Raw genomic sequence first — 18,505 nt, forward strand, 5'->3', positions numbered from 1 at the left:
TATTTTCTTTTAATTAGTTTCTGCAGAAGATTCCAGCACTCAGACCTTTTCTGCCTTTTTCTGCCTATTAGCTAACTTGGATCAGGCAACACAGAAGTCAAATATTGAATATCAAATTTACTCTAACTTTGGAAACAGAAAACCAGGGACCAGAAAACAGGTAAAAAAATTAAACTGTTCTAACCATACTATAAAGAGTAGATCAGCTTTCATTTCCAGCAACTATCATCACACTACCATGTCAAACTTATGAGAGGAGATTTGTATCACCCCAAGAGAGTGATACATCACATTGTTCACACCACTTAGTCGATTAATCAACAGCTGCCAAATGCACAAGTTAACGACCCTCATTTTCTTCAACTTCCAGCTTTATGTAAATCACAGTTTTGTCTTTATCTAACCTGACAAACAATTTCCATTGCTCTCACTTTACAAAGGAACTCAGAAACAAATAAAAAGTGCAGGCCCTGAAAGAAGGGCAGACGAAAGAAACAAAAGCAAGTTACAACCATGAGCATGGTGGAAAGTCAAGCCTTTTCAGAATACGGGCACACAGCATCAAGGAAATACAATCAGTCATTTGCTCTGCATGCTAATGACACTGCAGGTTCAGCTTTTGCATCACAGCCATCCGTCTATTAGCGTCCAACCCCTTTGCAAGAGATTGTATTACTGCTTCAAGCCGTGCAGGTAGAAGGAGCACGCCACCTGCAACACAGGACCATCTCACCCCTTGATGCTAGATTTCTTGCGTGATGATCCAGGGGGCGGAACAGAAGTGCTTCACTGCTCTGACCAGGTGGACTTGTATATAGCTGCTCATCTTCACAGGATGGGAAGAAGGCATAATAAAAATGAAATTACCAGATCTTTGTAATATGCATTACTTCATCATTAAAAAAAAAAAAAAAAACAAAACAAAAAAAAAACACAAAAACACACAAACAAAAACCTTAAAAAATTCTCCCAAGTTCTGACAAGAATTGCATTACAAAAAGAGAAAGTAGCAAACTTTGCATCACGTTCCTGGAACAAACAGGGTAAAAGGATAGCAAGTTACAGAAAAGCAGCTTTGCATAAAGACAACCCTTCCCAGCCACATGAAGTTAACCTGCATATGCTTTAGATTGCTAGCAAAAAAATCACAAGTTTTCAGCTATTCGTATTTCTCTGTGAACATAGATCTTATTGAAGAGCAGGCATCAATTTTCTGATGAACACATTTTGAAAGAAGTATTAGTTCCATTATTATCACTATAAATTAGAGAGCTGGCACAGGGTATTTTCTTTCAAGTTGCTCAGCTTTTTTCTTAACTGGTTACAGCTGTAAATCTGGATCAAAAAGCTAGACGGGAAACACTAAAGCCGCTCAGCAGATTTGAATGCTGTGGGGAGAGCACGTGGTTAGCTCTTGTGCAAAGTCACTGCAATTTAATTGCTGATGATAGCAACATGATAAAAGAAGTATCAGCTAATCCTAACTTCTGAGGGACCTAAAGCAAGGTCTAGACTGCCACAGCAGCGGCAGTGCCACTGGAAAAGGACAAACATCCAGGCATCATCACACAGTCAGGGTTCAACAGCTCTGCTGTCAGGCTGGGTTCTTCTCTTGGACTGGTCCCTGGAACACGGCTTGATCCACAAGGCCCATGAACGGATGAGATGTGAAGCCTGTTTATCAGCGCTTGTACTCAAAGAACGCCTTTCACCAAGAACCTGAGCATACTTCACAGCCCAGCACCATTCACACATCCTAGAAAGACTTCCATCTCTGCAGGGAAACTCCACCATTTCTTCTGCCAAAACCATTACTTTCTGTTATTACTTATTATTATTCTAGAACAGAAATGAGAAAGATGGCCCACGGACTGAACAGGACAGGTGCTATGTTAAGAAATAATAACACAGGTTATACTTATCCTGTGCGATTTGAATTTCCTCCCAGCAAAAGCAGACTCTACATCCACTACGCATCTTCAGGTCTCATCCTAGGAACCAGCACGCGGCAAAAACGCATACCCTGACCCCAGGAACAGCTCAGGGGTCTCACCATGTAATAGAACAGGTATAGGCCGTAGTGACCTGAACTGGTGTACGTTTGGGACACCACAGTCAGCAGGCATCTCGGAAACCTCACGCACATCTGCCTTGGCAACTTTGCCACCAATACCGTGCAAGAATATTTGATCGATACCGCCTAGAAGGCTTCCTTTAATCATTTATTACCACTTTTTTTTTCCTTCCTTAGCATTTATTGGAAAGTGAATAGTTTAGTTCAAGACTGCAGTCTCCAGCAATTTGCACACATTCTTTTGATATTGTTAAAGTAATTGGTACATATAAAAACTGTTACATAAACATATAACAACTGTTAGTTCACTGCATTGTTTTCTAAAAAAGTTCCAGAGTGACCAAAATAGGTGTAGAACAATAAAATCATAACAACCCATCCTTTAAAATGTCAGCCCAGAGTAAAGGGAAAAGGAGACAGGATAATTTGAGAGATGACAGAATAAATGAAACTTAAAACAAAACTGAAAAACACAACATTCATTTCCGCATCAGTTCAGGCAGGATTAGCAAATCTGAAAATAAATATGTACTTATTTTTAAAGAAAAATAATTCACTCTAAAATCAATGTGTCAAAAGAAGGTTAGCAAACATCAGGGTACATTTTTGAACAACAACATAGTTCTAAATGTCACACTTTTCAACCATACTTCCTCAGCACTCTCAGAAAACGTATGAACTTCTTCTGTAGGCTGAGACAACTGGAGAAGAGAACAGTCTTATTGAGATGTCTTTGTATGTGAACACGTCTTAGGCATCAAAATCTAATAAATCCTGTATTACAATTCTGTTCTATACTCTATGATCTTTATACCGTCACATGTTTTGGAGATCATTTTTGGCAAAAAAACACAATGAAACTATATTGATAATTCAGTAGAAGAACACTTCACGTTTCCAACTCTAAAGTATGCACTACAGTTTATTGCTAAAATAGAGAATGCATGAATTAATTTTTTTTTTAATTAAACAAATATTATTTCACTATCCAAACCTGAAAATTGTGACTTTATGAAATAACAATCCTGACCACAAGATTTAATTGTATTTAATTATCAAACTAATTTGATTCAGAAGAGCATGTAAATACACAGTTTACATTAATCTCATTGATTTCATCTGAATGAAAGCGGTTTTTCCCCTGTGTTATGCCATTGCAGATGCCATTCTCTCTACAAATGTCAGTCCCAAGATCAGAATAGCTACAGCAGTAACAGACCTGGTATATGAGTTCATTACCCTATAAATGCAGGCACCCCACACAGCATTTGCGGGGAGAGGGATCAACAATTCTTCTGTGATTTCAAGAAGAAATTCTCTTTCTTGTACTTCACTTTCTTACCTTGGTTGCAGGTTTTTCCAGTGTACCCCGGGTGGCACTTACACTTGTTTGGCCCAATGCATTCACCATGTTTGCATCCTGGCTGGCATATAGCTGCAAAGAGAGGAATACTCATTATTCTTCCACTCCAGTCACAGCTGACAGCGCTTTACTTTGAAACAAATGGCAATGACCTAACAAATAGTACCGTTCATGTTCCTCCCTTCAGCATCATTATATGCTTCAAATACCACTGTTCAAACATCGGGTGCACTTTCAAAAATAATCACCACCCCAATACATGTGGGAAGAGTGAGACGCTTTTTAGTAGTCTGTTTTTGTACAACACTACATTGTGCTGTTTCTGGGATATTAAACCCTTTTAATACCTAATCAGCAAGCAGGCACTACGCCTTCACTTGCTCTATGTATGTATGTAGTATGATTCCTGACATTAAATTTGGTAAACCTGGAATACACCACAGCTATATCGAAAATGCGTATACCAGCATCACAGGTGACGTACAAAGCCACAGTTCAGTCACTGATAGGCAGTAGCACAGATCCCAGCGTTCACCGTTTTCCTCTATGACTATAAGGCAACACTCTTTACCCCCTTATTAAGCAATGTTTTGCCCGAAGCTCTCCTTTTTGGGTATTTGGATTCTGGCATGGGAATTACTTTTATTTTTTTTCTTTTGGAGGAAAAAAGGACTGGGTAAAAGCAAAAGCGACACTGACTGTAATATGCTGCTTCACCACTGCACACATCCAAGTCACTTCTACTCGGAACATTTCAAGCATTTATTACCCAACCTGCTGTACAGATATAGTCTCAGAATGTGAAGTTACGGTCTGTTCTGCTTCCAGAGTCAAATTTGCTAGGTAATTGCTAATTCCCCAAATGGAGCATAAATACAGAACTCCAAGAAATAATAATTAGGAAGCCATTTTTTTGTAGTGCTCTCAATAGAACACAAATAAAATTCATAAAACAAACTTTTAAAACGTCAATAAAAAACAAGCATTGCTTTTGAAGAAATATAAGAATTCATGCACAAATGTATTTCTACTGATGTAGGATTAGCTAACAGGAATATTTTCAGAGTGCAACAAATCCTGCATAACTCTGGAAAGCATTTTACAGCCGAAAATTTTAAACATTTCCAAGTCTTTTTTATTATAAATGTCTTTATTACTGAACATACTGTTCCAACCTACTGGAAAACTAAGTATTTACTATGCTCTAAAATGTTGTTTATCACTATATGACAAAATGCAGATGCAAAATTCAGGTGAGCTTACTGGCTAAGCAAGACGGACACAAATTAGACAGAAATCAGAGGGTGGCATAACTTCAATACCCTGTAATCAGGATTTATTATTTACCCTGGCTTTAAGTTCATTTTCTAAACTACCAGTATCGTTTGGAATTTGCAAACTAACTAGATCCAGCTGTAATATTAATTAATCTAACAACAGGCTGTATCATAAAACTGGATGTATTAAGGATGTAATTTAACAGAAATCTGTCAGAAGGCACTCAAAAATGTAGCTTGCATTCTAGCCAAGCTGTTCAACAGGGTTGAATTAAACAAAATTAAAACAGAAACAAGAGATTAGTTTTGGTTGTGGAAGAACTATGCAAATACATCTCTGATGTTCTAAAATCTTTTCCATAAGATTCAAAGCATCCAGAATCAGCAATTCCCACAAATGCATCCACAGAAGCAACTGTCAGTGTGGAAGGAGTTTGCTCCAGTTTTAGGACTGCATTTGCCCTTTATTATCAGGGCATTTTTTTGTTTAAACATTATATATACATGGCCAGAGATATCCCCTGAGAACATAAAACCTTGTTTTAAATCTACAGCACTGCTCTTCTTGGATCTTCCTAACACAACGGTGCAGTCTCTTTCTGAAAACTGTCTGAAGGAATATCTTAAAAGGCAACAGAGAGGGATGTTTCTACTTAATGCAAGATTTTTTTTTTTTTCCCCCAATAAACACTGTCCAGAAACAAAGAAACGGGATTCAGATTCAGAAACATGTCTCAATTAAAGCATCAGGGTAAGGGGCTGCTTAGACTACTAAAAAGTATGTTTCAAAAAGTATGCCTTTGGGTAATGGAAAGATTTGACTGAAGAGAAACTGATACATCATGAAAAACTTCCAGAACATTATACTTGGAAACAATTACTACTTTTTTAATCACTATGGTCATAAACAGAAAAAAAGATCTTCCTTGTGTAAGAGCTCATTTAGACACTGAGACTCTTGTCCTCCTGACATCATAGACCCAAGTCTAATTAGAGCTGATGGCAGCAAAACGAAGACTATGAAGACCAAATTCATGACTTTGAAGTCACTGGGGAAACAGAAAAAGATGTGATCTAAACTACAGTAGAGAAACAGAAATGACTACAAATATGTTTTTGAAAGCTTCCATGAAATTTCAACTGCACTTTAGAGAAAATCCATATATTGTGGAGTGGGATACAGTTAGGCAATAATTATTCTTTAAAAAACAGAAAGCACCAGGGGATCAGCTTCGTGTGAAGTGTTACAGTTCAGTAGCTGAATCTGTGGCAACTTTAGTTTAGCTGACTTCTTTAAAGTCTTCGTCCCTCCCTCAATTGCATAGATTGTAAATTAGCAGCAGCCCAGAAAGAGGAAAAAAAGATCTCATACTTGAAGACAAAAAGCCTTCTACAATTCAGTAATGAAATAAATGAGATTTTAATTTCATTTAGAAATGAAAATGTTCCTCTAATCCAGAAGGTCAAATACGTTTGTATTAGGAATCAGATGTTTTGCTTAATTCTCTCAGTTAACCAAGTAGGTCAGATACTGTACCAGAACAAAACTTATGTATTAGCATTTGTTTAAAACAAATGATATACAACTGTCTACAGATATGAAACATATAACATAGGCCATGTTATTAAATCAAGCAATCGGATCTATGGGATCTTCAAGAGATCATCTAGTCCAACAAACTTAGCTCCATACTATGCAGTATTTAATGTCTTGTAAGACATACAGGTGGGTAACTTCTGATCTAGCCTACCTCCTAGTCTCAAGATATAATTAAGAAATGCACTTAAATCACATCACAGATATCCCTCTCTTCTGTTTTTAAAAGTCTCAGTTAAAGGAGATCTCAGATCCTCAGCAGTCTACAGCTCAAGAATCTCTACTACCACAAGGAAAGTATCCTAATGATTAGCAAACCACTAGCCATATAGTCAAAGTCATCATAAAATGTTATTTTTGCACATTCAACAGGTATTTGGAAACTGATGTTTGCTGCCAAACACTCTACTTGAAGAAATCCTGTTTATTAGAGTGCATTCTGTGCACTCCGGCTACTTAAGTATTATGCATCTTATTTATACACAGCTGCTGAAATTCAACACAATGTTACTACTGAAGAATTTCTATATACAAGAGAAAAGCGCTTTGCGGTAAGCTTAGCAACATCTGTAGCTCAGCTACAACCACAGATACATCCCACAGCATTTCCTATCCGGAATCAAGCCATCCTCACCAAGCAATCTGTATATCCTCCCATTACCTTGAGCAGGGCTTTGCACGGTGCTCAGGACTTAGAAGCAGATGGCGCTCAGCCAAGTCTGCACAGCCGGCTGGGGTTCCACCAGCCACATCTACACGCCCTTCCCACTGACCTCCACCAGAGTCACCAGGCCCAGAGGGCTGGGCTGGCTCAGGCTCTGCCATCGGCAGCCTGCAAACGCTCCCTTCCCAAAGGGTTCCGTTTGAACATGGTCAACAAAGACATCCAGGTATAAAAATAAGCTTGAGCCTGACTTCCAGCATTTATTTTAATAGCAGGCAATTATTTCAGCTGTTTCATATGAGTCTAGACATACACTATGTATGCTGATGTGACTAGGTTTTTTCTTTGCATTTTCCACTCTACTTATTTTCTTGCAAAATTCCAGATAGAATAGAAGAATAGGATATATCAGTTGCTCTGCTCACACACAAACACATGGAGTTTATCCATTTTTTTTAACACAATTAGACTTGTAAGTAGTGGGGAAAAAAGTCTCCTGACTAATATGCTTTGCATCCTGACAATTAAAAAATTCCCCCACAACCGACCACACCAACCAATAGAACATAATTTCCCTCTGATCAACTCACATTTACAGTGACTGAAATAAGCCATGTCCAGGGACTTCAGTCTGCTACGTAACACTCACTTCCCTACTAGGCAAGAAGGAAATGTAGACAGTGAGGAGTTACACCAGGCTGAGAAAGTCACTTTCATACACACTTAGGGCAATGAAGTCCAGAAGATAAGAGCCTGAGAAGGTTGCCAAAGAGAAGGAAAAACTTTCTACTCTTTATAATAGTAATTGTTTTAAACAAAAGTTACAAGTGCACTTGTATAGACAAGTGCCACTAAAAACAAGATTGTCAATTTATTGTTCAATCAATATCAACAAAGACCTACCACTTCTCCAAGCATTCCTCTCTGAAAGCATTTAAGCTGGCACTCCCATCGGGTAGTAGTGTGGACTGAGACAGACAGAAAGAAATCCTAAGCACAGCTATTTTTGTCTTTAGTCAACTGCTGCTGATTTATCTAGGCCACAGAATAAACTACGACTAAATCTTCCATTTCATTTTGTTGCCCAATTCATTCAAGAGATATCAGCAAATAAATTCTGGTGTTATGATTATTCATTTCAGTTTGATAATTTTAAATTCTTTTTTTGGGCCAGATGTGAAGACTTGCTCTGTCTCGGTTCCCACTAACTTCAGTGGAGTCAAGGAGGTATCCTAGAGCCTTTTATTTTGCCATAAATTTAACAGAGTACCTATTTTAAAGGTTGGCAAGAACTACCTTTTCCTCCAAAATAAGATGATAAATACCACATTTTAAGTCTCACTTAAACTTCAGGCCAAATTAAACTTCCTGTAAAAATAACACAAGGAACTGAAATATGAATGAGTGGTGTGGGTTTAGGGTTGGGGTTTTTTTCAAGTGCGGGGGGAAGGGAGAAAGAATTTCTGATGAAATGCACGTGCTGTTAGCACACGTTATGCTTGTGTAAAAGCCATCTTCCAAGCCACTACTAGCTGCCGGTGGTATCTGAGCATGACTCAAATCATTCTGAAATATTATTTTTTAATTGTTGCATAAATGCAATAGATGGGTAACACATTCAGTCAATTCACTATGGGTCTATAATGTTGGTGGTTTTAGATTTCATCTGTATTTTCCCCCTGCACACAGTTCCCTCAGAACTGCTTTGGAAGGCCCCCTCAGGTTTTGTCAGTTCCTCTGCACTAAGCTGCCCACCTTTTGAGGGCATGGGTGACTACCACATGCTGTCCTCTCTATTCCTTCTCATCTAGATTTTTAACGTTAATGGTTTATTTCTTGATTACCAAACGCTGTTTGGTAGAGCCCTAATCAGATGGTTGCATTTCTTACCTATCTAACTCCTCCTCTTCATTTGTGGCCAACAATGGAAATCCCTGAGCTTTCTTAGTGGAGTATCTCTACCAATTTAACTCGTTTGGTTTTCCAACACTCTTCCAACACTCCAACACTTCCAACAACTTTCATCAAAACAGCCTTGAGTATAATTCTGTGTAGAATTCTTACATTCTTTTTCTCTGCTTTGCCTCTTAATTTCTGTTCCTTAATAGTTACTTGTTGCAATTTCTTTCTTGCCTGATGCCCACAAGAGGGTTTCACTGACAGAAGTTGCCCTCAAGGTCTTTAATTGCTCTTTCTGCATCCCTTCACTCAAATTTGCCTCAAAATGCCAGACTGCAGATGTCCAAACTGTCACTGAACTTCTATTTTCACCTCTCTGAAGTCTAAAAATATGCATAGGAATACTCGCATCTGAAACAAACTATGCTGACCACCTGCCTGAATGGCCTTGCTTCTGCCCTCTCTTCCCAAGGAACGTATACCCCCTTATTTATTGACTCTAAATCCCAGCTCCTTAAAATTCAGTTTGCCCAAACACAGAAAGTAATTTGTGCAGCAGCCCAGAGATGATTACATACTATTCAGCTTCACAAACCTTATTGGATCCTCTTACACTGCTGAACGCAGAACAGATTTCCAGTCTTAAGATCGCTACTTACGTTCCCCCAGTGCCAACTTTATAACAAGACCTGCATGTTGGTGAAACAAGCTTTCCTCTATGCTTCCTCCTTCAACTGAAACTGGCTCCCTTTTTCCTGTGGTGCTAACAGACCACAGCCTCAAGTTCTATACTTCTCTTCCTCAGAGCCAGCTTCAGCTCACATCTGCCTATTTCTGTTTACTTTTTGCAATTCTTTGCAAATTATGCAATTGCATAAACACACACACAGGAAAATAAATCTGCCTTATTCACAGTAATTTTGATCTAGGATCCCAAAGGTATGAGCTAATATGTAAAATAAATCACTGCAGCTCTTTCAAAGTTACACATTTCTTTTTTGTTCAACTACATACAAATGCAGGAGAATGCATAAAGCTTAACCTACCACAGAGTTACCAGTAGGTGGTAAAAAGTAAGTCATACCCATAACTCACATTACAGAATTACTTCTGAAAAAGTAACTTCACTTCCCAACTAAGTGTACTAGCAGTCACAACATGTATCTCTGCAGAACTTAATAAGTCTGACTAGAGCAACTGGGTATTAATTTTCAGCTAATTTCATATGCAAAACATTCCTTACTCTATTTTTTGAAAGATGATAAATGTCCTTGACCAACTTCTGTAACTAGAGACTGATAATATCATCAGATAAAATGGTAGCATCTAATGCCTGAATATTTTTTCAAAAATTACTTGCACTTAGTTGTAACATTCATGATAACAAATGTTGTCAAAATGCATGCTTAAGCTTCCATCTAAAACATACAGTTCCCTTAAGTAAGTGGCTCCTAATTTTTCATGCACAACTACTACGTTTGCCTGGGTAAATCAGTTACTCAGTTTGCACATATGATTCTGGTAACAGCACATTAATATGACAAACTGCAACCAGTGGGGCTATTCATTGCAGTGAATTCTTTGCTTGCCTACACTGCTGCCAAATGTGTTTCTAAACTGCATACATAAATCCAGACCCTGGCTCATTAATGCCTTGCTATTCAAAACAGCACTTAAAAGCATGCATAACTTGAGCATGGGTAACACTGAAATCAATAGGATTTAATGAAGTCAGTGAAAGTTAATCTAATGCTTATGCACTTAAACACTCCTTTTAGAAATCAGTGAAAACTCAATCTAACACAATGCAAATTTAGAAAAGCAAGAAGTATTTCATGCTTTGTCAGTCTTTTCATGTTTGCATTTCAAGTGGTTCATGACAACTGCTTAAAGAAAGGTGCTTTATCACCTCAAATATGCCCTTTGTTACCTGAATCCTTCTGTGTGTCTACTGAATTCCAGCAGGTAGAAGCAGGGTAGCACCAGTTTCTCTGTGTACGGTGGCAGAAAACAAACTGGGCCCTATTGCTATTTTCTTTATTAGAATATAGCACCCACTGGCTTCAGCAGAGTTACTTCTGTATCACAGTAAGGAAGCTGACTTTCACAGACAGATCAACAGCCGATTGCTTTCCTCCCCTTTCTAAGACTGGTACTCCTGCCCCAGGGATAAGTAAACAAGACGTTATCAGTTCCTAAGCAGCAGCAGACTACAGCCCTGAGTACCAATGTAAACTAGCGTTGTTTCCATTCTGCTGTTAACATGCCAGGTTGTACGCTGCTGTAGAGCAGTTTCCCTGTTGTGGGAATGACAACTTGCAGTGGAGGTGCAAAGCAGGCAACGGGGGGCAGTAAGCGCTTCAGCCATCCCAAACTAACCTCCCACTGCACATGATTCAATACTGTGAAAGCAAATTAGGCCTCCTAAGTCTGACAGCTTGTAAATATGATGCTGGGAGTATATAAACAATTTGCGGGAAGGAAAAAAATATTGCCTGGGGCTTGAGGGTAAAATAAAGAAAAAGGAAAAGAGTGAAAAGGGAAAAGTGCAATAGTGTAGGAAATAAGTATCTCATCGGATAGGTGACTGGGATAAAACAGCCCTGTTAATTTCCTTCCCCCCTCATCTTCCCCAAATCAAATGTTTAAAAAAGGAAAGAAAAAAAAAAAGAAAAAAAAAAAAGAACATCTGCATCTTCTTGTCACATATTATAGTTTTCATGTAAACTTATGACTTAGAGGCCATAGCTCCAAGTCATAACCTTGCCAAAATTATTTCAAGAAATATGTTCAGCTAACCTTTGGGCTGGCACCTTAGGCTGGCTATTCTCTGCCTTAAGACGTAGAAAGCTGCAAAACAAATATCCAAAAAAAGAAATTCCAGCTTTTTTTTCTGTAAGGAGGATGGACTTGGCTGGGTTTTTTATCAACTTGTTACATTCCTGGAGACTTACACACATTCAACATTCAGATCTTTTCTGAAATAAAAAAAATTCTGGTACACATTTAAAAATGGAAATACCTTACATCAGTATTTCATTACGAGATTTAACAAACACATTCTGATACATAAGAGTAATTAAATATAATGACGTGATGCTATTCTTATTCAATCAACTAAGGAGCTACACTTTGTCATGTTTCATATGGTACATAGCTGTAAAAATTCTCATGTTTCACAGTTTAGGTTCAATGTTTCCATCAACAGAACATAAATACTTTTCTTAAAGAGACAGTATCCTTTAATTTAAATATAAGTATACATTTTTTAATGCTGCATCTCCACAGAGCAAAGATAAAGGGTTAGCATCTGGATGCTAATTTGAGAGTAATTAAAATTACACCTATTTATAAGTATCTGAACATCTGCAATCAATAAACATGCTGGCATATAAATTTACTGCTAACTTTTATAATGTTTAAATTTTGAATGTCATCTAAATTAAAACTAATGCTTAGAGACCTTTTCAGCTCTTACTACCATATGAAACTAGATATGCTACAAAAGTTAAATAAGATGGAAACACAGATTTATGTTTCGGGCTTATTTTAAATGAGTTTATTTGCCAATAAAATTAATGTTAGCAGCATAGCTTGTTCGGCTACATAGCCTTATTATAAAAGACTGGGACTTAAGCAACAGCAGCTCTTTGTATTTTAAGCAGTATGTGACCAACGCTTAAGGGTTTGTTATGATTGCAACTTACATTGGTTTAAATTAGTTTTAACCAGAAAGTCCCTTATCGTTTGTTACAGTGGAGGGAGGCTCCCCAGGTTGTTGCTGGGTTTTGAGAGAAGCTCCAAATACGAACATACTACAGTTGTAAATGGTCAAATCACGTTACTGTTGAGATTTCCTTGGGAAAAACTGGACTGCAGAACTATTATTCTATGTATGAAGTGCAGCAGGGATGCAGTTGGGAAGTGGAAAAAGATACTGTATCTTTAACATAGTAAAGTCATAACTGCTTTAAAAGCATAAAGCTTCTCAACCGAAAAAAAAAAACTGAATAAAAATAGCAAAACCTCATTTTTTTCTTGCATAGCAGTATTAAAGCAGTATTGCAATTCTGTATAAAATGTCTTTTCTTTGAAAAGTACCAGGGATGCACAAAAATATTGGTCATTTTATAAGAAGCAGCCGTGCTACATATCAATATTAAACAAACATTGCCAAAACAATGCATTAATATAGACCGTATTCTTGCAATGACAAATTCAGTAACAAAACTCTTATTGACTTTAAGGAGGTTTCTGGTAGTGGGTCAGCCTCCTGGAAGCCAGTATCTTCACAGCTCATTATTAACAAAATCATGGTTTTATTTTTGTGCATCTTTGGACTATACAGAATTGCCATTTCCACTGAAAGCATTGTTATGTGCAAGAAACAGAAGTCCTAAGCAGCTCACGGCCTCTTCTCCCATTGATGTATGAGATGATTTATATGGGTAAACTTCCATCAACATTATCATCGGTTATACAAAATCTCCTTCTAGGCATCAATGAGAGCACAGCCACCTCTTCCCCCACCCCGCCACCACCACCTTGCATCTCTGTAAATAGATTGCACAGTACAGATACACAGTCTTTAAGCTCATTAGGACAGGAGCAGCAGCATAGACAGCGTAAGTTTCTTCACAACTGTTGTAAGAAGGCAGCAGCATGCACAGTTCCCAGCAAAGCATTTGGTCTTGCCTGCATTCAGCTTGTAGAAGCTCCCCTCTCTCTCTTGCAGGTCCTCTTAAGAACCTCCTGAAACAGTATGCTTTCCACTAGGTTTGACTACATCTAAATGCTAACCTGACATCCTTCCATTAACATTTTTTAATGATGCAATGCTAAGGGGAGGTGTAAACTGATGACTTGACTTACACTTTTACTAATGGGCTATTTTACTGTATACCTTCTTGATTGCTCTATCCCTAGGCTTTTACACCAATTATCATAGTTCTAGTGTAAGGTGGTGGGAAACTACTTTGCTGACCTATTCTGGTTTTGCTCCCTCAGTAGAACTCAAACCTCAGCACAGGGAGATTAGCAGATGGAGTTACAGTGGATGGCTGCTCTGAAAGAGCACACTCATCTTCACAACTCCTTCTCAAGACAGACTTTATAGACTTTGTTATTGTTTAAGGAGAATTCAACATTGAAATGAGTGAAGTAATCAAATAACATCACTACTTGTAAAATCCATTTTCAGTGGGATTTTATTCCTGTTAAGCATCTTCTGTTGAAGATGGTAGACAAAATCTCAGAGTAGCCTCTGCTGACTCCAACAGTCATGCAGGCTCATGCCAACAGAGGATCTGACAGTAGATCTGCATCCGTTTATAGAAGCTGCAGATCCAACCTTCTATTTTGTACATATGCAAACACAGCAAAAGGAACCATTTTTGCCATCACCTCTAGCAAAGGAGTTGTCCAAACTGTAATCCAGAATGAGAATTCAAGCTGTTTTATATTGCTTTTCTTAAAAAAAAAATCTTGCTTAACCTTTTAAATCTATGCTAAAGTAGTAGCTCTTTCTACAGTTCTTGGCTGTTAAACTGCAGCTGAAATTCTGAAGCAAAAGGCAGACTACCTCTTTAGTGTACCTTGACTACATATAACTAGTATACAAATCAATTACAAACAGACATGCAGCCAAGTACAAAGCAGGTGTATTTTATTCATGAAAGACACACACATGTGGAAACCATTTTTATAGCTTTTGAAAGAACTACAGAGATATTTGTAAGCCAGCTAAAAGCAAGGCAGGTAGACCATTAGTTCCAAGAATAACTTTCAGGGAACTAAGATGGATTAGTGGCAAACACGTCCATGAAGAACTACTATTTTTCAAATACCCCCTAGCACGGCCTGTTGGAAACTGAAGGGAAGAACTTCCACTTTCATATCGAGGAATAAAAAGCATCACACAACTTCTCATGTAAGTCTCTGCATGAAATGAGTGCATCTCTCATCCCATATTTTAATTTTCTGATAGGCTAACCAGGTTCCAGAGCTCAATATGTGAGTATATATTCACAGTTGATTTCTGTACACCTGATTATCAGCAAGGGTCAGTCAGCAGCAGTTCCAAGGACTTTCCTGCTGCTTGGCCTACCTCTGACCTAGCAGAGACACTTGGACACCAAGGCCCGAATTATTCTTTCCTTGAGAAACACTCAGGAAGACAGCCGTCCCTGCAGAATGCTGTCACAGACATCTTATTATGGGGATGAGATGACAGGCTTCAGCAGGTCTCCTAGACTACAGTAGCTAGAATACAGGAATGGGCACGACTGTTTTCTATTCTGCAGTTGACATTTCTCATCCAGCTCAAAGAACTGAGCTCCAGTCCTACCACTGCTGGAAATTCTCTTCCGCCAAGTATTTCAGATCATGAAAATTAATGCTGAATAACACATAAAAAAAAAGTTGAATCAACTTCCTAAGGCAAATTTTTTCTGCTGGCACACAGAAAAGTGTGTTTGTGCAAGATGTGTGCAATGATGCATGCCCTGACTTGGGTTTCCCTGTATACTTTAAAATCCATTTAATGGGCTCTGGGTTAGGACAACACACTCAGTACCACAGATGTAGTTGCCTTACAATGCAAAAGGAGTTATGAATTAAAAATGTACTGTTGATACCTGCTCTCACCAAAAACGCTCTGTCACAGGAAGTCAAACCCCCCTACTCTGAAAGAAGAAATCCAGAAGAAACTCTTTCTAGCCTCACTTTTGCTCTGGGTTCTAGTTTTGCTGTGTGCACAACAATAACACATAAAAATGCAAGACAACAGCCCTCCTTTTACCCACATCTCATCAGGTACTTTATCAACACACCGTTTTTCACAGAAGTAGGCTTTTGTGTGATTACTCCCACTTACAGCTATTACTTCCACTACTACTTATTAAGGTGCCAGTAAATACCTCAGGCTGGGCAACATGGGATTTTTGGACTAATTTCAACTGGGATATTTAACTTCTGAGTTCAAAGCACTGATGCTGTGAGTCCATCAGTGTAAAAGATCAGCTCTACCGATGATGAGGTTACTTCACATGAGCTAAGAGTTGTTGCTTAAGCAACATTGCTGCTGCTTCCAAATGAGCCTTTCTACACACCAGGGTTAACCAATAAACCTGGTTTATATACCAGATCAAAACATGAAAAAGGCTACTTAGTTACATTAGTGACGGAATATACCCACCCTTCTAAATCTACATCAGGCCGCTAAATAAGCGTGGATGGATTTTCAATTTACAAGGACTTAGAAATGCCAATGGATTTATTTGAGTTATGTTTGTTCAGCTCCTTTGAAAATATAGCTATATTTGTATCAGTCTCAAACTGGATCTAGTTGCCTAAACGTGGATCTCACTTTAGTGCTCACAACCTGCAAGGAAGGGGGGGGGGGGAAGTCCAACGTGTTTCAAAGTTCTTGATTATTTCAGCTGGAGGGACACCTTCTAAGTGCATTTGCTGGAATCGGAAAGAGCATTTGGGAAGGCAATTTCACGTCAATGAAGAAAGTGTTTCTACTAGCTGAGATGTTACAGCTGACACTGACAGGCTTTGGAAGCAAGTTTACAGAAGATCAGACCTACATGCACTTCCTTACGTGTGCAAGTCTTGACTGGTGTAATTTATTAACAGGAGACAAGATGTTTTAAAGGAAGAGTGTAAATTAAAGGAGGGGCCTGATTTCAACTTCTTCCTACATGTTTATAAGAGTGAAAAAACCAGATGAGTCAGGCTGACTTGGGTTACTAAGCAGCAGTAAGCACAATTATGCTCTATGTGCTCTCCTGTGTCAGTCAAAGGGACAGAAAAGGAGTTACTCCACATGTCACAAAAGCAGGTTTAGCTAACACAGTTCAGTTTCCATTTGCAACTGTATGGATGGATTATGGATGGAAGATCAGGAGCACTGAGTTACCAAGGCTTAATGAGTTACCACTTGTCAGCTGTGCTACAATCCTACCCTGATAAAGCTGACATATACAGGCTTAAACTTCTGCCACAATTAAACCATTACCTTAATTCACACAGCTGGTTTAAACTAACATTTTTTTTTCTCAACAGCTGTGGGCAGAAGGCATGCCCACACGTGTTCGGTGGAGCAGCTCAGCTGGGCAGCAGAAAATGTATCCAGGTATGTTAGCGATCACTTGCCCATGGCTCATCATGGTTCAGAGGTCTCCGTAAACTGGGACAACCCTGTCATGTATCGGAGCCTACATTCTTGCTGCACTCTGGCTCCAGCATGGCTCTCACCTTACATTTGTTGTCAGAAAGATAAATTCAGAGGTGAGCAGTGCCTACATAGCAAACTATGCATGAGTAAGCAGGTGAGAGTCCAAAGGTGCTGTAGCACTTGCAGGCATACCAAGGATGGCTCAAACTAGTTTGAGAAAAGCAGTTCAAGCTCACTAATAAAAGAGCTCAGCCTTATTGCCTGAATATTTACAGCTTCTTTTTTGGACTCATTTGTAAATTGGGTCTCACTACTAATTTTGAAGCCTGACTCTATACCTGCTTTCATTGTGCAAATACAATTTATTCTAGAAATGGCAAAGAAAACCTACATCTAGTAGAGAAAGTCTGACATGTATTTATGCCACTCATTTTGGGGACAGGACTAAGAGGCTTGCCTTTCTCCGTAGAAAAAGCAGGAGAAATAATTGTGTACTTGGCTTTTTGGAAATTTTTCAGTGATATCCCTTTGTACAGTAAAACACTCAAGTTTTCCTTTGAGGCCAGGAATGCTGCCTTCTGTGCCAGGTTAATCCTTCATACCGAATGCCACATTCCCAAGGTGGAGAGTTGACTACAGATTTTATATTTGGCTGTGAGCACTAGAAAGATACACTTTCATTTAGTGTAATCTCCCACCCTGTGATACGACTGGAATTTTCACCACCCACAACTGGGGCAGATTTTCTTGCTAAGAGTTTGGCTCCCATTTGAAAACTAGAAGGAGTTGCTAAGTTTTTAATAAGTTCTTCACCCAAACGTCTGAGACTCTCCTGAACCAGCAACTCAAAAATTATCAGCATCCAGTGTGTGAAAAAATGGGAAAAAAAAAATGCATTTAGACACCTAATTGAAAATTGTGTTCTTTTAAAAGTCTGGCCCCAATTCCTGGAGATGACCACATAAAATCCACCTCTGCACTTCTTGGAAATGTGCATGGAGAATGAATCTGTGAACAATGGACTAAATTGCAGCAGAAGGAGGTGAGAATTCACCTAGCTTTAGCCTTAAAAAAGAGCATTTATGGTATCTGAAAAAGTTGGCACTACAAATGACCTTATTGACAAAATTCAAAGAGTAAAAAATACTTTCTGTGTATATTAGTTTTGTCTTGTTTTCAACTTTTAGTTATTAATCTTTTGATAGTATCACTTCATGCTATTCCCGTCTCCCAAGATCATAAAAACGCAACCCCAAATCAGACTTGGTAATAGTGACAAATTAAAGGACAAATATAACCTAAATTGACTTTCACCTAAACATGAGCTGCAATTTATGGTCACAACACAGAAGACAACTTGTCTAAGAAAAGGGCCACAGTAAGACCCTTTTGGTGTTTTGAGTTTTTGGGGGTTTGTTGTTGCCTTTTTTTTTTTTTTAAGCAATGTAA

At 38.5% G+C, this 18,505-nt stretch overlaps 1 protein-coding gene across 1 annotated transcript in view; it reads right to left on the minus strand.

The window, feature by feature from the left end:
* Positions 1 to 18,505, minus strand: part of NPNT (nephronectin) — a gene marked incomplete at both ends in the record, with an annotated part of 52,228 nt that overhangs the window by 30,728 nt on the left and 2,995 nt on the right. Inside the window, 3 exons of the mRNA XM_082316535.1 lie at positions 734 to 826; positions 3,417 to 3,509; positions 11,674 to 11,724. Coding sequence (XP_082172661.1) covers positions 734 to 826; positions 3,417 to 3,509; positions 11,674 to 11,724 — 237 coding nt within the window. The remainder of the gene's footprint in view (positions 1 to 733; positions 827 to 3,416; positions 3,510 to 11,673; positions 11,725 to 18,505) is intronic.

The sequence above is a fragment of the Platalea leucorodia genome (assembly GCF_965183815.1).
Source record: "Platalea leucorodia genome assembly, chromosome: 6".
Taxonomy (NCBI): domain Eukaryota; kingdom Metazoa; phylum Chordata; class Aves; order Pelecaniformes; family Threskiornithidae; genus Platalea; species Platalea leucorodia.